The sequence below is a fragment of the Callorhinchus milii genome, unplaced genomic scaffold, assembly GCF_018977255.1.
Source record: "Callorhinchus milii isolate IMCB2004 unplaced genomic scaffold, IMCB_Cmil_1.0 Scaffold1, whole genome shotgun sequence".
NCBI lineage: Eukaryota > Metazoa > Chordata > Chondrichthyes > Chimaeriformes > Callorhinchidae > Callorhinchus > Callorhinchus milii.
The window spans coordinates 99,493,203-99,517,158 of NW_024704742.1; the positions used below are offsets into that span (position 1 = coordinate 99,493,203).

The 23,956-nt window shown below is 43.9% G+C and overlaps 1 protein-coding gene across 1 annotated transcript in view; it reads right to left on the reverse strand.

Annotated features, from left to right (window-relative positions):
• Positions 1 to 1,399: 1,399 nt before the first annotated feature.
• LOC103182358 (zinc finger protein 608) overlaps positions 1,400 to 23,956 on the reverse strand; it is a 65,012-nt gene continuing 42,455 nt past the window's right edge. The window contains exons 4-9 of the mRNA XM_042346908.1: positions 11,445 to 11,532; positions 8,458 to 10,963; positions 5,549 to 5,972; positions 4,848 to 5,020; positions 3,385 to 3,544; positions 1,400 to 1,485 (exon numbers count right to left, since the gene is read on the reverse strand). Of these exons, the coding sequence (XP_042202842.1) occupies positions 1,400 to 1,485; positions 3,385 to 3,544; positions 4,848 to 5,020; positions 5,549 to 5,972; positions 8,458 to 10,963; positions 11,445 to 11,532 (3,437 nt within the window). The remainder of the gene's footprint in view (positions 1,486 to 3,384; positions 3,545 to 4,847; positions 5,021 to 5,548; positions 5,973 to 8,457; positions 10,964 to 11,444; positions 11,533 to 23,956) is intronic.

Genomic DNA, 23,956 nt, shown 5'->3' on the forward strand with positions numbered 1-23,956 from the left:
TGCCATCACTCCCTGTAAGAGAACAAGCCACAATGATTAGAAAGCGTGCTACTGATCCACTTTGACATTGAAACTAGTTTGTTTCTTGTCATCTATCCCATCCCCCTTCACGTTTTTTTTAAACCGACACCTGTGCAGAAGGTACTGACTGAAAGTAACAACTGACTGGAATGTGGTGCTGAAAATGCCGGTCACCCTCTGGTGCTTCAGTACTTTGTCCTCGAGAAATGGTCATTCTTTGTACAGGAGCCTAGACAGTGAACGTCAGCAGATAATAGTGTGTGTATATGTGCGCGTGTTGTTTATTTATATAGTATGATTCCGTGTTTTGGATTGATAAGATTGGACACAGTGGTCTAACAAGTCTGCAAAATAAAAATGGCCATCGCTGACAGAGCCAGCGACCATTCTCATGGTACAGTGTCGATCCACAATCTACCCGGGTTATAAACACACTCACACTATAATGCGGTTGGATATCAGTATGTCTGTGTGTGTGTATGTATATATACACGTGCGTCTGTGTGTGTGTATATATATATATATATATGTGCGTGTATTTATAATATATATATATATACACACATACACGTGTATACACATACACACACACACACACGTGTGCATGCCCAATCCAATCCTGTACTGACGATCACTGGTCTGTCCAGAGTCTGCCGATTTCACTTTAGCTGGCAGTGCAGATAATATAGTGATTTTTGGAAATTGGATGTTGGGTGGAAACAGGAGCCCTGAAATTCCACTACAACCATTTTGTCTTAAAATTTGAGATTGTGCAGATTTGTGGAAAATTCTTAAAATCAGGCCTAATTTGGAAGCAGGTCAGGACCTCTCTGCTGCAGAAAAACAACTTCCAAATTAACAGTGAATATAAGAATTTCCCCACAATTTTGCACAGGGACAAATGTTAAGAGAACATGGTCTTACAGGCTGAGACTGTGTGGTTTTGTGGGCCTGGGATTGGGTTCAGTTGTGCAAACCCCTTCACTATAAGCTAACACAGGCTGTGGGCACCAATGGGAGCCCCAAGCTAGCATTGATGCCAACAGGAAACGAGGGGAGCATGTTGCAGGAGAAATAGAATAAAGCATCAAGGAAGAAATTGTTTTTAACACAGAAACACAAAAGAACCGAAATTCTACCTAGCCATGTTTCGCAAAACCATTCGTTCGGTCTTAAAATTTAAGATCAATGTAGACGTTCTGCAAAATTCTTTAATTTGAAAGTTGTTTCTTCACTGTTTTCCAAATCAAGACTGAATTTAGTAATTATCTACAATTCTCTGCAATGTTATAGCAGACTGGCTTCACAGGCTTAGACTAGGTGGAATTTTGGGGCTTCAAGTGACAGAGTTGCTTAAGATGTCATCTGAAAAAAAACCTTACCTTCTTTGTGCAGGATAAATGCCTGATGCAGAAGCCTGTGCAACCGCCTGCTGACTAGCAACAATGGCAGCGGAGGTCAGCCCTGAGAGAATTGAAGAAAGGACAGAAAAGAGGGGAAACTTGGTTAAAACTTCAGCATCCCTCAGCAACAACAGTTGTCATGTAAAAGAGCATGTCAAAGTACTAAGCTGCTGCTTTTGCCTACAAATACACAGTCACTACACTTCACAGTAAATTCCTGTGAAGAACTTGGAGATGCCTCGATGATGCAATAAGACACTATATCAAATGCAAGTTTTTTTATTATTTATCTCACGAAATGAGAATAATTGGAAGTGATTATTCTTACGTAGGTAAACATCTGCCTACGTTAATCTGCATCAGCAACATCAATAAGACTAATATTATATTATAATTATTATTATAATAATGACAATAACAACAACAATGCTTGCATTTGATATCGTGTCTCAACGTGCTTACGCAGGATTCTGTGTAAAGTGTAGTGATTGTATTTTGTAGGTGTAACAGCGCAGTCAATTTGTAATGTTACAGAAAGAGTCATGAAGTGAATGACCAATTTTATTTGGGGAATTATTGGCCAGGACACCGGGAGAAATTGCCTTCACTTTCAAGTAGTGCAATGGGATCCTTAATGACCGCATGAACAGGCAGACAGGACCTTGGTTTAATGTCTTATCCGAAGGATTGCACCTCTGACGATGCAATGTTAAAGTGCCAGCCCCTAGACTATATGAGAAAGACAGTGTAGTAACATTGGATCTACATTGCTCATTATCAGAAATGTTATACTTTGAAGTCATTACCCGGGCGTATCGACTAATCCCAAAGCAGCTATTGCATTTATAGCACTCGCTGGTGAAGCCTTTCCTGCCCTCCTTCCCTGTCCCAAATAGTGATGATCAAAAGACATTGTCTGCATTACTTCCAGATTCAACAACATCTGAATTCCATCAAAGTCAAAGCAAAGTTTGTTCGTCTGAAGTCTGAATGGTCAGAAGCCCAGAAGAGAAAATAATAAAAAAAACAATTGACGGAACATTACATTCCTAGCAAAGTATGCACTCATTATCCCTCCCTACTCCCGCCACACGCCATTTGTGGTGAAAGGAACAAGCTCCAGGCAATCACAACAGTCGTTTTTGTGAATTCTCCCCTATCTTCTTCCTAAAGGAAATGACTGAACGCTGAGCTAAGGGTTTATGGGCATCAGCCAGCCAATTGCAACTCTGGCCAATGTTTCCCCCGTCGCAGAGGCCCTGAAGCCATTTAAAACATCGTTGCCAGAGATCAGTTTACATGATAGCACCAACCCGGCAATCTTCTTGGTGCCATGGCTGTTTTAATCCTGACCGGTGGCTTTATAAAATGAGAAATCGTGGGAAATGGCGACTCTTGTTCATAAACAGGTACCGAGGAAATGTTCAACAGCCGCCCACCAGAGCATCCCTACTGGCTCTATGCTGCTCCACAGCAGGTCAGATATTTTCAAAGAAGTGGTGGGGGCATGGGAAATAAGTAAGCAAATGGCCCATCATTTGGTGGCGCCACCTATTCGTTTAGCGACATACTGTGACACCGTGCTGCACCAAAACCACAAAGTATAACAGCCTTGAGCTCTCGAGTTCATATCGTAAAACGATTTGAATCAACGAGGAATAAAAGGTTTACTTGCAGCAACAGATATTGATCATTTGTTAATGTCAATGCAAAGTGGGCACAAAACATGGCCACATCTTAAGCTGCGGGATACGTACCCACAAATAAGCAGGTACATCCCGGATTGCTGATGCTGTTTTCAATCTTTTTTTTATGTACAGCAATAATAATAATCCTTGCATTTGATATAGCGCCTTATCAAGTCTTCGAGACGTCTCAAAGCGCTTCACAGAATATACTGTAAAGTGAATTGACTGTATATTTTGTGGGTGAAATAAAGATGGTCGGGTTGAGTTAGTACCTTGATATGGGTCATATTGGCCTGGGATTAGCGGATAACCCATTCCGACATGCGTGTGGTGGTGCGTGTGAACGTGCCGCTGTGCAAAAGGCGAATGGCGTTCCCGTTCCCTCTCCCGTTCGGCGTCTCTTTCCCGCTCAGGAGGAGCCTTTTCGGCCGGCTACAAAAAGGCAAAAAAAACACGCATTAGGAATTGTGCGTTTCTCTAGAATTAGACTGATTACAATATAAATTGCCATTTCCAACTCACTGCACCAAGTATCAATCATTTAGCTCTTATGCTTGGATTAAAACGAGCCACTTAAAACAGGACGCTCGCAAACGGAATCACAAAGCCAAATATTGGCTTGTGAGTTTTTCTCCCGGCGGAACAATAAATATAAATTACAGCTTTTATTTGAATAAGAAGCTAAAGGAGTATTGGGAACGCAGAATCAAAAGAAATTATAACACAGGATGCGATTCAACCCATTGAGCTGTCTGCTCCAGTCCCACTTTTCTGCCATTTCCTCCACCCCATCCCCTCTTCCATATTGTTGCTCAAACACATTTAATTGCTTTGCAAATGCTATTACAGTCTTAGCTTCAGTAGCAACCTGTGGCAACAGATTCCAAGTCCTATCAACCCTCTGTGAGAAACATTCCTTCTGACTTGCCCCTTAACTCGGGTGGCAATCCTGAGCTAATGCCCCTTGTTATTGATTCAGTAACCAGCAAGAATAATCTCTCACTGTTTGACCTCTCAAAACCCTTCAGAATTTTGAAGGCCTTTAGCATATTTAGCATATTCCACTCTCAATCTTCTCAGCTACCATAAAAACAACATTTTGCAGTCTGCCCTCCTCACTATAACCACTTCTATCAGCTCAATAAATCTACACTGTGAAGTCCGTTCTATAATGGGGCACCCTGAACTGAACAGAACAACCCCAACTGCAGCCTCCTCTAAGCCTTGCATATTTAGGATCGCTCCTGAGTCAGTAATTCATGCTAACTCTGTTTTTTCCTTGCAGGGGGTGCTCAAATATCTTGCAACAATGCTGGAAACCTCAAACAGAGGAATCGTCGATTCCTGCTGTGGTTCAGCTGTTCGCCATTGTGGAGCCTCGCTTACATTTTGTTTCAAAACAAAAAAACACTTAGAAAAAAAAAAGCCGTCTCCAAAACTGTGTTTTCAGATGGCTTTCCAAAAATAAACTGGGAATAAAAGAAAAGCTGGGTGTTAATAATTGATTATGTCGAGCCTGTCTTTTATTTCTAGCACACACTGTGTATGCCTTTGTCTTCAGAGTTTTACAAATGTGGCAAAACATGCATGACACAGTGTCAAAGCCAATTATAAATTACCAGATTTATGCCGGAGTTTATTGCAGTGCTGAATTTTTATGATGAAGCAAGCCTATCGCCTGTGCAGTGAATCCAAGCTTAAAAGATCTTGGCAGGACCGTGGCCCCCCTACTTACCCCCGGAGACTTGCTGCGGTACTGACTGGCGTGCTGCTGAAGGAGGTCCAGAGCCTTGGATTCAGCCGCTGGTTTACTGCTCACACTGGGACTTGGGCTGGATTTCTCAGTTTCCTCTCGGCTGGCCATCTTCCCGTACACTGGGTAGTGAAAGCCTGGAGAGAGATATGCCCCTGAGGAGATAAATGGATGAGAGTTGAAGCCTTTTTACTTCCTTCTGGTTACATTGCTATAGGAAAAAGGACCAAGGTCCATCTTGGTTGTCGCATATTACAATAATGGACATGATGCTATAATAATGGAGATTAATAGGGGAGAAATAAAGAGCATTCTTTATAAAAGCACTTTCACCTCCTTCTTAACACTTAGGAAGGTTCCAAGCAACGGAAAAGCTTGCGAGGCAGTGCTTTCAAAGGCAAGCCAAGCAGCTTTTACTGGTTAAACTCCAGTAGAACCCTTCTGGAGCCCCAAGCCTTGGCTTTTGCCAACGTGCGCCTAATAATTATCTGGCATTAGATAAGTAAGGTGGGTCCTTCCAGGCAGAGTGTACGCATTCCATTCGACAAATGGGAATTTCCATTTGTGGGTGGCATAGTGCATCTCTCAGTGCATCTTAAGACCTCAAGCATGGTGATGAGTTTCAACATGTGTCAAGACATCCAGCTGAACACAAAAAAAACACAAACAGCAGAAGCACGTACCTGGGTAGCTGTGCATTAGCACTGGAGATACTGCTCGGTAGGTTGGGTCGTACATCTGGGAATAAGGATTATAAGCGTGCAGATACTGAATGTAAGACTGATGCTGATTCATTGGTGATGAGACCGCAACTCGGGCTCCTCTAGAGTCCTTGCCACTAATGGGCGTCTTACGCTCATCAGATTTGCTCTTGTGTTCCTCCATTGTGAGTGTCTGGGGTTCTGGCCGTTTAGCCTCTTTGGGCTCCTCTTTGATGTTGGTTATCGGGATGGGAATGCTGGAGCTGGAGATCGTTCCCTCTTTGCTCGGTGCCTTCATCGGACTGTCCTCCTTTTGCTTTTTCTCCCGCTCAAGTTCCTCTGCTTTTTGCTGCTCCATGTACTTGGGCTGGTAAACATAATGGTGCCAAGCCCTCGGATCTGGCTCCTACGTACAATTACAACACGTGTCACTTTCCTTCAGTCACAGTTTTACTGCACAGATTTATTACCTTGTGTGCACACTAAACCAGCAGCTATAGATACAACAGTGTCTGAAACCATTAAATACACAGGTTTTTTATCTATTAAGGTGTGGGTGACTAACTCTATAGAGGAAACATGCTTATCCAAATGCTTCAGGACTTCATACCTAGAAGGATCTCCCTGAGATCTGCTCAAATGTCTAGAAAAACAATCCACATTAACCCTTCCCTCACCATATTACACCATGCTGGGGAGACATGTGGCAGATTTTAAATACAAGACAGCTTATATAGTGGATCTAACAGGGAGTTTAGAAGGAACCTCGTTACTACTAGACTGAAAATGTAGAACTCACTGTTAGAAGCTGTGGTTGAAGCAAAAAGCAGCAATGTATTTATTACCTCTTGAAAACGTGATGTGTAGATAAGGGGATAAATGAGGGGTGAGGACTTGTGTGGGAACAACAGCACAGTCTAGGGCCGAGTGGCTGTGTCCATGCAATATACTCTACATAATTCTATGCAAGATTTGTTTTCGAGATTTACTTCTCTCTCCCCCTACCTCCCCACCCCCCCACCAAAGGCATTTCTGAGAGCTCCCAGTAGGGCTCACTGATGCCGTAAACCTGCCTGATGTTCCTCTCTCTGAACCCGGGCCCTGCAGCTAATAGTTGCACTCCTGCTGAAGGACGTCACCTAACAACTCAATATCTGAACCGGTCTCTTTCCTGGTACAAAGTCCCAGATCGACTAGGGCTAAGGAGATTATTCTTCCCTCCTGGGAAAGAACTGAGAAATAAGTTTTATTCGATCTCTAGTAGGAATATTTCAAAAGCAAATATTCCCTCCGGACATTCCTTACCCTTTAATAACTGACTCAGTTATTAAAGGGGAAGGTATTGCAATGTGCTTGGGACCAAGTAAAAGTCGCAAACAGGAGTGTGCAATACAGTTCATTTCATAAACGGCCGCAAGCATAATTTATACGGAGGGGACCATAAACTTTCTCCTAGTTTTGCTGAATGGACAACTTTACACTGGTGCGCACAGTGTGTTTGAAAGTGAAGAGATAATACTCAAATTCCTATTTGCACCGAAAGGCAAAATCTAGGCTTTGAGATGAGCAGTCTGCTAAAAGCTGATGTGCACTTGTGGAGCTCTCCCACACAGAACAAGGGAAAGCACCACAGGGGCAGAAATTTTCAGAGGTCATTTTGCGCTGCTGGCTGACACAAAGTTTCCGTTGTGTGCCACAAATCATATTATAATAACGCAACAAAGCCAGCGTTATAACCCCAATGTCTAATCTCCAGCGCTCCGAGACATTATCCTACATGAAGAACACTATATAAATGCAAACTGTTGCTGTTGCTCTTTACGTTCACAAAAAAGGGTCCATATGAGAAAATATTTCTTCAAACAGAGGGTATAAGAATATAGTGTCTGAAATACCTAATTTCCTTGAGCTTATTAAGGCCTTTGTTTTAAAAGATAACATGGTATGAAATTTTAGAGAAGTCTTAAATTCAGTCTTAAGTTGGAAGCCAATATTATTGGTGTTTTTGGGCACTGCAGAAAATCAGTTTCCAAAGTTGGGCTGAATTTAAGACTATTTTCTAAAGTTCTGTGGAATCTGAAATTTGCCAGGTACTTGGGAAGCAATGACATTAATGGGTGAAGAAATGGGATTTAAAAAGAAAAAGAGTTGCTATGAATAAATAATAAAAATCTGTGCATTTGATATAGCGCTTTTCAAGTCCTCTAGGCGTCTCAAAGCGCTTCACAGAATATACTGTAAAGTGAATTGATTGTATATTTGTGGGCGAAACGCGGCAGCCAATTGCGCACAGCAGTGTCCCACAAACAGTCGTGGATTGAGTGACCAAATTATTATCGTATTTTTTTTCTTGAGGGATTATTTATTATCAAGAGTGTGGAGTAAGGAAACTTGCCCAAGGTTTCGCCCGGGAATCAAACCCAGATCTCTCGCTTGTGAGGCGAGTGCTCTAACCACTGAGCTTCAGGACTCCTACGAATAGGCATGATGGGCTAAATAACCCATTCCTGTTCTATGTTATTTACCTTGTGTAACAGTGCAATACAGTTAATGCCTTAAATGGCTATGAATGCCACTGATATGGAGGGATTGTAAACTCTCTCCAAGTCTGTTGAATGTACAACTTCAAGCGCCATGCAGTTTGTATGTGTGTGTGAGTGAAAGGTTAATATTTACCTTTTGGTGACATGTCTACAAATCCCAAATCTACAAACCGCGACAAAACCTAACTAACTTAGCACAAAAAAAGCATGACCCTTTGGGTGTTTTGTTTAAAAAAGTTATTTATGTAGAACTGCAGCATAAATAAATAAATGAAATGGTTGTCAAAGAAAGTAAAAGTACTTGGTTATTTCCCACTCTGCTGTTGGTGGACAGTGTAAATCACATACCTGTTTGAAACGTACTGTAGGGTCCACCCCTGTCTGTTTCATGGAGTCCATGACACTCTTCATTTCCACTGCCTCCTTGATAAGTTGGTGATTTTCCAGTTGTTTGGCTTTAAAACCATCAGCCAACAGTTGCTGCTGTGCTGCCTGCATCTGCAATTTACCAGCCTCCTCTGGCTTGTTCAACACCCCAGACTTCGAGGGTTCTGACAGCATGAAAGGATCTTTAGCTTTGGAGCTACTGCTCTTGTGGGGCTCCGGGGTCGAAGGGGCTTTGGAAATTGTAGCAGAGGGAATGTTTTTCTGCTTAAGGTCCTCTTTTCCCATTTCCTTATGCAGCCCGTCCCCTTTCCTTTCCCCATCTCTCCCCATCATCCCCTGCAGTTTCTGCTCCGCGTACCGCTGCTCTTCGTAGAACTTCTCGTACTGCTGCCTGTAAGAAGAGTTTGTCATGATCGACTTCTGGTCGACGTAACATAGTCCGTACGCATACTGCCCGTAGTAGAGCGACTGAGCAAGCGCTGGATGTCTCTGTGTGATAACAGACTGATGCTGGGCCTGAATATTCCCAGTAACACTATCGCTCTTCTTCATTTCTAATATCTCCGCCTTCTCCTTCTTTTCTATCTCTTCCTCCAACTCTTTCTTCACTTTGACGCTCTGGGGGGCTGTGCAGTTCCCGGCTGTGGAGCTGCTGACTTGACTGGGGTGCATGTAACCAGGGGAATAGTAAGGCTCGTATCCATGGTAGAAAGGGGAATGGGACTCTTTGCTCTGTGCGGGCTGCAAGGAGGCTGAGGAATGACTTTTCACAACTGTTTCCTTGGCGGAAGCCACGTCCGCAGGGGAAATAATCTTAGAGCTCAGGCCCTCTGACCTGTTGTCAGAGCCCCCGTCGTCGGCAGCGTCTGAAATGTCCGAGTAAGCGGGGCTGTTTGTTTTGGCCGTGGTCCCATCGCCCCCGTTCTGCGTCAGAACGTGCAGCGGCGTCAGGGGAGACTGTCCATTGACCATGTTGCTGCACTCCAGCCTGCAGGCACTCCCTATGGAAGGGCTGGGAGCGTTGTCCGTAAACGTGTAAACTTTATCCGCCTCGGCCTTGATGCTCGCCATCCGGCTCTCCTGCGAGTCGGAGAGACCGTTGGCCAGTACTTCGCTCTTGCTGAGGTGATCCTTCAAAAAATGTGCAGCCAGATCTTTAGCAGATGCCTTGCACTCCTCCGCCTTGCCCAGCTTCGAGTCCATCTTGGGGCTAGCCGACTCTTTGCCCTCTTTGTCTTTCAGCTTCCGCTTCTCCTTCTTCTTCTTGTCTTTGAGCGAGGACAAGGCTGGGTTGACTGTGCTGGGCTCTCCCATGATGGTGGGCTTTGGTTGGATGGGTTTCAGTGGTGGGCTCTTTGGTGTTGCCTGGACAACGGTGGTGGTGAGCGACGACAGCCCTGGTAGTGACCCCGTGGTGGTGGTAGTGAATGTCGCCGTGGGGATGGCTATCAACTGTGGCGGTGGAGGGGCGGGGGCTATTGGTCTGGTTGTTTTAGGCTTTGGTAACGATTTATCCATTTTCCCATTGCTGGACTTCTTCCCCTTTTCCTTGTCCCCTAAGTTTTTCTTGTCTATCACCCCCTCCACCTCAAGCTTGGGCATCTCTGTGACAGAGACCCCGTCGGGAACCAAGCAACTTTCCAAAGCAGCCGCCATGTTGGAGATGACGGGCAGGTTGTTCAAGTCACTGTTGATGAGACCCTTCCTTTTGCTGGAGTTCTTCCCAGTTTTAGAGTTAACTATTGGGCTCTGGGCGTTATTTGCTAAGTCCTTACGCCCCTTTGGGGTGCCCGGGGTGCTGGCGGAGATGGGCGACACAGGAGCCTTCATCTGGTCATAACCCAGCGAACCCCCGGCGAGCAGGGCGCCGTTTCTCAGTTCACCGTGCTCCACGCCTATGGCCACGCTACTCAATGCCTCCTCGCAGTCAGACATCTTGTCCTCGCAGTCAGGCTCGAATTCCAGTTTGCTCTCGGGATCCAGGTGGGCATGGGCCTGGTGGTAACGCAGCCCATTGATGTGCTTGTACTTTTTGCTGCAGTTCGGATGGGGGCAGTCGATCAACACTGGGGAGGAGCAGCCTTGGTCCACGAAGCTCGCCTCGGGCTTGCCCTGGGGAGTGGTTGGAGTGCTTCTGGAGTTCGTGCGGACCCGCTTCCCAGACTTTGTTTCCTCGGAGCTGGAGTTCAGGTCCAGTTCCATTGGGGGCTTGTGTTTCCTCTTGTTGGCGGGTGAGGGAATGGCTTTCACCTCTTCGATGGTGCAGTTTGGGGGTGTCCTGCGGCCGCTCGAGTTCAGGCTGCCCCGGCGCCCCTTGCCGTTGGCGCCGCCTCGGTTTTTGTTCTGTACGCCCCTGGACTCCGTGAAGCTGGCGTCATTCATCGGAACGTTTGCAGCTGAGCGTGCCCGCTTCCCCCGGCCTCGACTCGCTCGCATTTCAAGGTCACTTGTAGGCGATTCGCAAAACCTAGGAAGAAAACATTGATTCAATTTTAGGACTCAAAACCGGGGCAGCTTTTCCTCCAATTTGCCTTCGGTAAGAACAACAGCTACTTTGTGCATGGAGGAGGAGAGACAAGAGTGGGAGGTTGAGGTGAAACGACAAAGGGATAGTTTTTTTAGAAAGCTCTTCAAAGCTTAATTAGGCTTCAGAAGTTCAAAATTCCTCATTGGTTTTAGCCTTAGGACCATTGTCTTAAAATTTAAGGTTGGTCAAAATTTGGGGAAATCCTTAAATTCGGTCTTCATTTAGAAGTCAGTCCCCAAAGTTCTTTCAGGAGAAACCAGCTTCCAGATTAAGGTCAAATGATCTATTTTCCCCAGTTCCACACAATCGTGGAAATTTTAAGAAAAGGTCTAAAGGCTAAGATCAAAGAGGGATTTTCAGGCATCGTGATTTCACACATCTTTCCCCTCCCACCAGGAAAATAGCCGTAACGTTCCCTTACCTAGGAGGGGCCCAGTCGTGCTTCGTGCAGTCCAGTAACGTTCCCACATAGGTCTTATTCCGCCAAGTCACGTTTACCACCAGAACACCTGCATACGACGAGAGGGAATAAAAATACAATGCATTTTTACACTTTAAAAAATCATCCCTGCATCAGGGAGTCTCGCTTCCTTTTGTTCTGGCAGCGTGCTTTACACTCATCAGTTACTAAAGCTGCGGTCTGCATTCATCCTCTTTCTGGCTTCGCTGACCTCAAGTCAAGACCAACAGGAAATTGTTTTCTTAGTGTGTAATCGAGATACGACTGACAGAAGGAAATGGTTCTTGCCACGTCCTGCTGTAAAACGGCAACACTCGCCTCTTAATTTTGCTATTATTACACGTAATTGCTTTTTCTTGGCAAACCGCCAGCGCACATTGAGCCAGTCGGCAGAACTCAAAGCTGCTTCTGAGCTGACCAGGAACAATCTGTGAAGGAAGGTTTCTTTTCTAAACTCGGGAATCAGAGGGGGAAGAGAGAATCAATTATGAAATGTTTTTATACAGGGGGAGTAGAAAATATTTGTGTAGGATTTTTATTCGCGGGGGGGGGAGGGGGGAAAATAATGTTTGGGGATTTTTTGTGTTTCAGAGATTAACTGATAGCAAGGTTTTTTTTCAATGGGGGGTGGGGGTTGAAATAATATTTTTTAAAAATCATCAGCTTAAAATTCCTTTCAAAACAGCAATTACAACAAATTTACATTGATAAGGTACAACACCTTTCAAGGACGTGTCAAAGAGCTTTACACTGCTTGCTCAAGCATTTTCTTGGGAGGGTGGGGGCAGGGGCAGGCTGAGGAAGGAGAGAGATGAAGATTTGAATGAGTTGCCTAGGTTACTTTTGCCGAGGTCTTTCTTGTCTGTGGTCTCCACCTGGTCATCAGTGGGCTCTTCATTTTAAGGAAAATCAATGGCGGGGGGGGGGGGGGGGGGGGGTAGATTGGCTGGAAATGGTCTTGAGAACACATTCAGCACAAATTGCTAGCTTCTTGCACGCAAAACAGACAATACAAAACATCTCCTCTTTAAAAGCAAGGTTTTAAAATTGTGCATGGGTGAGTGGCCATTATGCACAATTCTGCCGGAGTGATTAAATAGCAGTCAACGTGAACTTTATCTTCTTCACAATGGTTTCTGAACGCTCCCCTGGGAATCACATTTTTTTCGTTCCGTGCACCGTGTACCAGGCTGGCTTTTGCACGATCGACAGTAATTTTTACATGAAGCCCCTCTCCTGTCTGACCACCTTATAGCAAAGCCATTTACACAGTCCGTGTCTACTAAATTAGAATTGCAAATCATCCCCGCATTATGTCTTATTAGGTTGTATTTGGGAACATTTCTCGCATCCCCCTTCGCCACTCAATGTTAATTTTCTCCCTGAGGAAACGATAGGGTTCTGATACACAAAGACTCTGAAACACAAACATCAGCTTCATTGCAACTCAGTGTTTTCCCAGCTCCAGAAATATGGACGCAGGGAATTATAATTTTTTTAAGAAAAAAGAGGTCAAATCTCAACAAAACACAAACGACAACCAGCTTCCTGTATTACAAATCCCTTGGAAATGCGGAGCCTGAAGTAAACCGATCAAAATATTTGACACATTATAACGTTTGCCTTCAGCGTATTGTTTTTAGTTTAGAGCAATGCAAATGTGTTTTGAGCTGAGGTCCTCCGTACTAATGGTCTGAGGCTTGGCCAGTCTAGCTTGAAGACAGTGCTTCAAGCTAGACTGGCTGCTTTCTTAACCGACAAAAAATAATCAAAGAGCCCGATTTACAGTCATATAGACCGAAACAGGGCCCAGGTTCCCAGAGCCTGGTAAACTGGGCAATTCTGTGGTTTAATTCCCCCGAGTGATGAGAAACGACTATTACAGTGAAAGCTCCTGACGCCAGTGCGCTCTTATCTCCGACTGGCATTGCGCGAGAACGCAAACAGATCAGGCGCAGACTGTTAACAGCACAACAGTAATGTGTGTCACCTCCCCCCAATATATCGGGGAGTGGGGAGCGGGCAAATTCACATCTGGAAAATACATAAAAACAAGCAGTTCTCTCATTCCTTGCCCTTTCCTGCTCTCAGAATCCTACCTATGATTATGGGAGACCTTTCAGCCGCTTTAAATTCTTGAACATGTCAACAATATTTACAACACTGTAATGTATTTGTATCGCCAGAGGGCTTCTCTCTCTCTCTCTCGCTCCCCTCCTCCCCATCTGGGGAAAGGAGATTGTTAGTTTCAGTCGGAACTGGCTGCAGCAGAGCAGCTGTGGCAGAAGAGGGACGAGACACAAATGTATAATTAAAATTTCCTAAAAAGGGCTTTAGGAGCTCGAGAGAGAAAGGAACAAGGAAGCCCTTTTCTGTGCAAGCGTAATAAAATTGAGAAGACGGAGGGTTAGCGCAGACACTTAACATTTGTCTGCAGTGAAAGCCTTTGTTTAAGCATTTCCCTTCAGGCCTTCACGTTGCCGGGCGAGAGCAACCACTTCATTGGCTCGCTCCTGCTGGGAGCAAAGCCATCCGATTGGTACCGCGCTGTGCTCTGCAGCAACGACGGAGCTCGAAGAAAGGCCAGGATTCAGGGAAGAGTTTGAGGAGAACATAAAAGACGAGCACAGCATGAAAACACTGCTTCACACGGTGAGGACAGACAATAGAGAGAGAGAGCGCGAGAGATGGAGAAGACAGGGGCCAGGCAACAGCTTGACGCAAAGCAAAGCAAACCAAGCACTGCTCTACTCACCCGCCCGCCCGACCGGGTGAAAGGAGCCTCCAGATTCAGGAGTTTCTTAATTTTTGAAACTCACGTCATAATTAAAAATAAAAATGAGTGCAAAGTATTTTTAAGTGTGCATATACAAACAAGCACAGAAAAACACACGCAGACACACGCACCATATATACACATGTACAGACACTTGTGTACATACACATGCAAACATGCACACCGCACATTTACATAGACCACACACACGCGCACACACACACACACACACACACGAGTTAACTGCGACTTCAAATTAAATTTAAAATAAAATGCTGAAAACGCACACCAGATAAAGCATTATCTGGAAGAGAAAAATGTCTACAATTTGGGCATGAACTCTTCATCGGGAATATGTGTGTGTACGTGTTTTACTTTTGATGTTCGGATCTGCAGCCGTCCGCAGTCTCTACCTTCACCTTCTCCTCTTTCACAGCTGTACTAAGACATGGGTCTACTGACAGATAGTTCAATCGACCAGAAGAAGGAGAAAAAATAAGGGCTCAATCAATTGGAACCTGCTGCCAAAACCTGTACATCAAATTAACGTTCTCTCTCGGGGACGCGGCTAATGATAAATCAAGGCCCTGTTCACAGCCAGCGCCTTATCCCAGTCGAAGGGTTTTCATATAAACCAGAAAATCTCGAGCTTACTGTTGGGAGAGCTCATGCCAACTCCGGAATTCCAAAAATCTTCATGTAAACAGTCTCTGACCTTCTTTACTGCTCGGAGTTGGCTGAAGCACACAGTGTACCTCCGTGCCTTTTTACCACAAACCTCGTAAAAAAATTACTCTGTTAAATTACAGCCAGCGACTCTGCACAAGGGAGGCCCCTGTCAAGAGCTCCACTCAACGCTCTCAATCCTCCAACTCTGACAAATTTCGCAGTGGAGTGCAGAAAAGGATCCTTCAGTGCTTTGCACATCAAAACAGCTCCCTAAACGCTTCCCGCTATTTAGATTATATCTAGACCAATAAAGGCTTATGGAAAATGCAGACGGCTGTGCAGAATTTGGCAACAACAAAAAAACAAGAAAATATTGAATACTGTGCCCCCATCTGTCTGCTTTTCAAAGAAACACAAACAAGAACGGGCTATAAAAACATGTGTTTTTCCCCCAGTGGAGACAGTGCAAAGTACTATATGTACCGTTCAGTGAGAATTTCCGACATTCCTCACATGTGGCTTCAAAGATACATACCAGCTTTGCAGCAAGCCAACTCTCTACATAGTCAGAGATTACTTTCAGGCACAGATACTTCCAGCTGAGTTCAAATGACCCTGTATGGCTCTGTGTTCAATGACAAACATGCTGGATTTCCATAAACCAATTACAGGACCAACACAGGAAAAGGAGTAGGTTATTCGACCCATTAAGCCTATTCCACCATCACTCCTATGGCAACGCTTCAATTTAATATCCTGCCTTTTTTTTTGAACAATAAGCGTATTAATAAGATATAGCAAATAAATCGGCAAATTAAATTGAAGTACGATATCTATTTACTCTCTTTATGTACAATGTTCGAAGGCAAACGTTTCAAAAGCGAGAAGCTTTAAGAGCTGTTGAAAGTGCAGAGACCTTGCTGTGTATTTTGAGATATTCTTTTTGCTGATGGTGTAATAACAATAATACAAAAATGAACTTAATGAATCCTAAAATAACTGACCAGTCACAGAGGTTGTTCAAGTTTTCTGGAAGCACTGAAGACGTGCAGAGTACCTGTGTTCTAGAGAACAAATCAGTAATAGTGTCGCCCTCAGTCTCACAAGTGCTGCAGCAAATGTGGAGGAGAAAGAGATGGGATACTCGCCAGCAAACAGCCACCTCCGGTTCTGGATTTCTACGATCTCTGCACCTTTGAGTTCATTAGGTAATCTAGTTTACAAGACTCAGAGCTCCAGGCACTTCTGCTACCTAGGAGAGATCTGCAGTGTGAAAAGCAAGCTTATAATAAAAACAATCCTACCTAATCTTTGCACTTAATATAGCGCCTTATCACGTTGTCCAAATGCCTCAAAGCACTTCACAGGATTCACTGTACAATACAATATAAAATTACATTTGTAAAGCGCCTTTCACGTCGGGGGGACGTCCCAAGGCGCTAAACAGTAAGCGATTAGAGTGCAGTGATTGCGAATGAACTTTGCTGGGGATGGACTATGCGGCCAGTTTGGACCAACAGAAAATTGAGCTGCACCTCCCCCTCCCCCACAAATTGACAATCTGCTTTAAAGAGTTGGCAACTCTAGCAATCCTGCTCTACCGGTAACCTTGCAGCAAATCCTGCTATACAGGTGAACATGGGCCCTATATAGATGAGATTACCCTCTAACGCACTGTGCATTGGCTACTTGACTAATATGAGTCTAGGAGCAAGAGGCAGATTTTGCTTCAGCCTGCCAGATAGAGCTGTGATACCTTATCCCCGAGAAAAAAAGTAGAGCATATCCGGCGTGCAGGACTGAATCTCACGATCCCTAATTTGGCATTCCGCAAAGATTTTCCAGTGGTCGTGAAAACGTTGTAGTTCCGTGAACCCTTAGTCACGGTTGCATATGGATGCCTGATGTGTTACACTGCTCGGCTCCTAGCACTGCAGGGGCTCACGTCTGAAGACAGCACTGCCTGAAGGTAATTGTCTTGGACTATTCTGAATCTCCAGGTCAGAGAAGCGCAGCTATGGCTCAACATCTAACCATCTGGAGTGCAAAGTGGTAATTAGCAACCCCTTGTACTGTTAAGGACAAAGCTTTTCTGAGCAAATAGTATGTCACAATACAGCAGGAGGGGAAAGAGCACGAGGAGAAGTGCAATGGAATACTTTGTGTGCCAGGGCACGGTTTGCCATAAATTATGAGTCTGCCTCTGCTGTTTGTCTTGTGTGTGCAATGACAGATTATAGCTACTGGACGTTTAGTGAGCATCTGGTGAGTGGGTCAGTGTGGCACTGGAAGATCATCCACTGCAGCAAACAGTCCTGTTAAAATAGGAGCAAGATAAACAAGCATTACAATGGTTTTAACTCAATTTAAGTTCACCCTTCTCCCACTCTGCACTGAAAAAGCAGGAGATGTGGGGTGGGGTGGGGGGTGAGAAGGGGGAAGAATGTAACATGTGAGATTATCACATCGCCCAAAAATGCAGTCAGAAGCAGTCAATGGTTATTATCACTGACCCTAGGAGCGAACCTCCTCCTCTCCCCCTCGGCTACTGATAATTACTGACTGCTTTTTGCGTTATTTTTGGTCAATATGATACTTATCACATTTGTCTACAATAACACAACCTGTTAAAAATGCTTTGAGACATTTCAATATTCTAGGCGTAATATCAAATGTACGATTATTAATATTATTACTGGAGACATACTTGCGATACTAGCATATGTTTATTAACTCCCTTCCCCTAGTGTATGTTAAAATATATTTTATCCTTTTTCTCACTTACTATAATGAGAGAAGCCGCAGCAGAGTTTACAGCAACAACTTGTATTTATATATCATCCTTCACGTGGGGTAGCCTTTTGGAGTGCTTAACAGTGGCGGAGATTAAAGGCATCCAGCACCATTGGTTTCAAAGTTTAAATTGTGCATTTGACAGACAAAATAAACAATTATTAAAAATGAATTCTGAATTAAATCAGCTTTATGATCATCTAATAAAACACGAAGGCTCAAACGAACACTCAAAAACCCAGCGCGCAGAAAACGTGAAATTCCAGCCGGCCTATATTTCCTGCCAGTGGATAAGGTATTTCTTTCACTATTGTGTCTTCCTATGCTCGACTAATAATATTGGGCTGTATTTATGTCCCTGGAGAATGGTCAAAGGAAATCTACATGAAGCTGCCAGCAGTCAAGTTACCATCCCCCATCCCTTACATAATTACACTGTGTAAAGGACTGAAAAACTGCCACTAGTCACTAACATAGCATTTGTTAACTGTCAATCCTCTTGCTCCATCATTTACTTTCTTAGGGAAATCCATCCTTAAGATATAAAGAACGCTCGATTGTCTGAAACGAAACTCCAGTACTCACTCACTCACATATGCACACACAAACATGCACAGACGCACACAGACACGCACAACACATACACACAAAGGAAAGATGTTGGTCGCTGGGGACTGTGTGTTCCAATGCACCTAGATTTCAATCACTGTCACATTTCTGCGGCTTTTGTTCAGCTGCCTGATGTGTAGTATTGATTCCCCCCAAAAATCATTGCAGCTCGAGGAAAACTACATTCAAGCTTATTCACTGCTGAAGCACAGAGGCACATATGGGCAATCATTAGCCGACTAGCTGCATGCTTCAAAAGACACTAGAAATAGGGACACCCACCCGCAATCACCGCCGGCACTTAGCAGGCAGATTTTGTTGAAAAGGAGAATAGCAAACTAGAAATGACATTACATTAGATTGAGATAAGCCACACACTAAACTCGTTCAGCGCCGGGAGATTGGCTTGTACTAATTACTAGGTTGCCCTATCCAGTCCAACCCGCTATCACAGCTTCAGTATCCACAGTACACCCACACTCTAAAGCTCACGTATTGTTACCCTGGATTGCGAGAGATAGGTTTTAGGATGAGTTTGTAGGCAGTGGGAGAAGAAGTGAAGCAAAGAGGTTTTGAAATTTTTGAGGAGAGGGGCCAAATGGCTGAAGATTGACCATCAATGTTGGGACTGAAGATTGAGGAAAGAGCAATAGATCAGAATCGGAAGGGCAGAGGGTTATATAGACAGCCTAGAGCTGGGTGGGATTACATAGGTGGGGAGAGGTGAGACTGTGAAGGGGTTTGAAGGTCATGATGAATCTAGAGTCTGTGGTCCAGTGCTCAAAACTAAAGTCAAATCCCCAATAGATCCAAAAACGCAAAGGCAGTTTATATTAGATGTTTATATCCAAGTGCTTGTACATTCTGCAGAATTCAGACACAAAGTTTACTTTCCTAAGTACAAGTGAACGCTTTAGCCCAGAGGTTCTCAACCTTTTTGGGCTCAGAACCCATTTGTAAACATGAGAGCCCGTAGCGACCCAGTAAATAGCTTGAGTGCAAAAAACATCTGTTTTACTAAATATTTCTTACCCACGATATATTAACTGCACCTTAACATAATAAGTACTAAATGCAGCAAATATTAAAATATAGTACTTCAGTATTTGTAATATAAATCCTAGGTTCCACTTAATGAGAAACCTAAGCTTGAGTTTATCAGTTTGGTGCCATTGTAGCCAGGGCAATCTGAAGGTCATGCTCAAAAAACAATCTGTTCCTGCTTTTATTTTTCATTTGACTCAAGGCTGAAAATCCTGTTTCACAGAAGTATGAAGCACAAAATGGCAAAATAACTCTAATGGCATGGCTAGCCAGAGCGGGATATTCACCTGCAGCACTACACCAAAGCTGGGAAAGACTCATTTCAGTATATTTTCTCTGTAGACTGCGATCGCAAAATAACTCGATCCAGCTGAGATTCTTCCTCCAAAGGCAGACTCTCGTTTTCCAACATGACTCCAAATGGAGCAGATTGAGGTTCCAAACAGCTACTACTCTGTTCATATTAATTCAATGAATGGCCTTTGTAATTAACAGCCGGCCAAGACAAATCTTTACAATTGCCGGTTGTTGTTGAATGTTGAGCGTTCAGAACCTACGGTCCGTGCAGTAGAAGATCATGAACAGATTTTATTGAAAAGGAGGATAGCAAACTAGAAATGACATTACATTAGACTGAGATAAGCCACACACCGTTAACGTAGCACTAGTGGCAGTCATTAATTTCTTAAAAATTGCAAAGTGCATATTTTGTTTCAAAATCTGTTCACGACCCTTTGACACAGTCCGGTGACCCCCAAATTTTGGGTCCTGATCCACGGGAAGAGAAACCCTGCTTTAGCCAATACTTCAAAATGTAGCGAAATAGCATGGCAATAAATACAGAAAAACAGAAATATTTTAGCCAGACTGGTTACATGTAGGAGGGGGTGGGGTGAAGAGATTCTATAACTGGCTTTAAATATCTCCAGGCCTGTGTGTGTGTGGGGTGGATGGGGGCGGAGGGGGTGGGGGAAAAGAGAAAGAAAGAAGGGGATAAAATATACATGTCCGCCTGCACATACAAACACAATCCAGGATTTCTCTTCCCTTTCTCTACCCAGTGATCCCTACCCTCTCACCTTACTGCTGTTACAGATGGCGAATATTAATTATAATAATAATCCTTGCAATTGATACAGTGCCTTAAGTACGCTGTGGAACTCAAACACACTATTGCCGTGCGGGAACCAGGAGCACACTTGGGGCAGGGAGGGATGATTTCCCCACAGCCAGTTATTGACTGGTACTTTACCAGGAGTAGAAAGACAAAAATTTAGATAATTAGCACATTGAACGCAGCATTTTACTCCCCGCCGCCCATCCAAATATGTAGCATGTTACAATTGCTGAAACCCTTCACTGGAGCCTATCCCCCGTACCGCCCTGGAATCATACGAGGAGCTGTTACAGCCCATTGTGCAATGAAAATAAAGAAGCCTTGTGAATGGAAAGCAACAAAAGTGCTTATTCAAACGTAGTTATGCTGCAAAGGCAAAACTCCAGTTTATGCTCTCTGTACCCTGGAGCGATTTCTAAATACCACACCAAACATAAAAACTTTCAGTCTGTCAATGAGGATTTTTCTTCATCCCCACCCACCCCACACACACACAGTAAATGTTGTTTACAAATAGCTGCTTTTGTTCGCTTATATTCCAAAAATAAAAGTCATTTGATTAATCCCATGAGCTGAACTTTGAACTCTTCCTCAAGAACCGCCACTCTCTGTAAATCACACACACAATTGAATATCAATACCCTATCCATATTAATAAGCCTCATTGGGCGACGCGGCTGAATGGGAAACGGTCGCAGTGCAGATCTTCTTTCCACCCCTCCCCTTCCCCCACCTCTACTGTCACTGCAGTGATGCCCTTGCCTGCAGCCTGGCCTACTCACGCTGCCACCCTTCCATGCGGCTGCACATCAATTATCAAAGCACTCGAAGCAAGGTTTTCATCTCGCCTGCCATGGCCGCTTCCTGCAGCTCCATTAATTACTAGATTGCTGTAACTGTTTACTGCGAAAGACTGTGCACAATCCACCCAACCTAAGGCTGTCTGACAGGTTGCCAAGAGCCAGTCAGTCTCCCCACACCCTCCCCCCACCCTCCCCTACAAATGCAAAATACAAAAACCTTGTAAATGTTCATAGTGTTTGGTGTGTGTGTATGTATGGGGTGGTGGTGGGGGGGGGGGGGGGGGGGAGGGGGAGAGAGAAGCATTTTAATTTGTTTTTAAAACACAGCCATTTGTCTTCTTTCATTTCCTTCCCTACCAAATTGCCACACGGATTGTTACTGCTCTAAAGGGCGATCCATTAAAATGTAAATTCCAGGTTTCTGAACAAAAACTTGCCAACATGTTAATCTGACCCATCGCTGTGAATACCTGCAACATTTGCATTTTTTATTTACACATTGCATCCTATTTTCTCACAAATTCAATTTATTCAGACAGAAACTAACGCCTCGGCAATTGTTCATCACGCAACAAGGCTCTTTGAAAAACCTCTTCTGTACCATTGAACATTCCCAGTAGGCACCTTCGCACAAGGCAGTCAAAACTGAACACATTGGACAGATTCTGTCTAATGTGGCTAATTTATTTTAATATTAAAAAAACACATTTTTGTGTAGAAGTCTTATTAACAACCAAGAAAACTGGAGCTCTAAAGAGTTGCTGCCTCTCACCGAAGCTGTCATAAGCTTCTAACGTGTTCAAAACCCCATTAATATTTTTTAAAAATGCTGTACAATTTGTGCCAGCCCTCTCAATGCTTCCAAGCAAAACAAAAGCATTCATAAGCCCAGCTGGCAGCTAGCTCGTGTTGTCCCGTATCATTGCTCTCTTAACCAGCTCTTTATTATAGCGGCTAGTGTGAAAATTTAAGAGAGTGTATGCAGAAAAAAATGCTTTAAAAGCAGGTTTTAAATCTTAAGTCGCCTTCATTGCTGCAACAAAATAAAACACACAGAAAATAATAAGGGCTTCTTAGACTTCAGAAGATGTTTTTGTTGTTTAAATTAAAAAGTCCTTTTGGCCTTCATAACCATTGCAGTTAATAGCTCAGGGTAACACTTTGTCCTCTAGAACAAACCCTAATCTTTTAAAACGTTCTGCGAGAACAGCTGAGAGCACAAATACATTCTGTAATGAAAGTATTTGAACAAGTCGAGGCAGCAGGGAAAGGAAAAGACTCCGGAGGACATCAAATTGAAATTTTACGGGCATTTTAAAAATTGTTGAGGAAAAGGAGATTACCGTGTGCTAATGTTGACTGATCTTCCTTTAATCTTGGTTTAAAATCGTAATTATATGATTGGGTGAAACCCCACTGACAGCTGCAGTCACAGCTCCGAGGTGGGCTTAAAGGAGATACACACAACACAGCTACTGTACTTGAGGAGCCTGTTTTGGGTTCACCAATGTCCCGTATCGTATTTCAACGCTGAGTTAAGAGTTACTTCAAACAGCAGGCGAAGCAAACACACACGCACACATAGGTTTCTGGTGTGTGCCTTTCTTTTTAACTTCAAATAAATTCTGCGCATTGCCCACAGTAAGCCAGGCGCCTGCCCCTGCCTCTCTCTGCCCCGTCACAGCGGCTCTGCCTCGCATTCCAAAGTTCTTTATTCTCAGCATAAAATCCAGCTACAAGTATTTCAATCATGTGCTTAGAGACCAGAGGTTTTCTGTAAACAAGACTAATGGAGTGCAACTAATAGACTTCTCCAGGACCATGGTTAGTTAACAGGGCCTTTGTCAGGAATCACTGAAGCACAGTCAGTCGTCTTTTGCTTGGATGGTGGAAAGAGTACCAATCCAGGAAAAGCTTTCCCTTTGCTAGTTACGGATTGACTGGCCTGAATATGCGTCAGCATTATACAACCAACACCATATCTTGCTCACAGAGCACAAGTTCTAGAGAAACCCAACTCTATTTAGCACAGGCTCCCTCAGGTTCACACGCAATACAATACAATTCTACAGCGTTAATTGACCTGTTATATGCTTTTACAATGCAATTGGGTAAAATTATTTTTGCGAGAAAAAGATCAACAAAGCTGATCCGCGCCAAACAAAAGCAAAGGAATGAATGAATGAAGCATAGAGGCGAGATGGGGCAAGTGAGAAAGGCTATGCAGAGTTCCCGTTATGGCTTAGTTAGTAAAAGCACAGAAGGATCAGAAGGATAATTACCGTGCCGATCAGAAGGATCCGTGTACGATTCAGTCTGTGCAGTTGGGTGGGGAGAGGGAGGGAAGAAATAGGGACAAGGGGGAACTATTATTAGTTTTAAGGCTTCAAGACGAGTAAGACAGGGAAGGAGCAAAGAGTGATTGCTATTTATTGACTCCTGTAGGAAACAACACGTACAGACAAGATTGGTCTCTGCTGTGAAGTCCTCCACAATCAGAATAGTCCGTAGCTTTCAGTCCTTGTGACGTGAAAGGCGCTGTATAAAAATGTAATTTGCTGTTGTGGACACTCAATAGTCTAAACTCACGCGAGTGACATTATGGTCATTTGAAGGACTTTGAGATGTATCACTATAACAAATGCAAGGAATATTATTATTA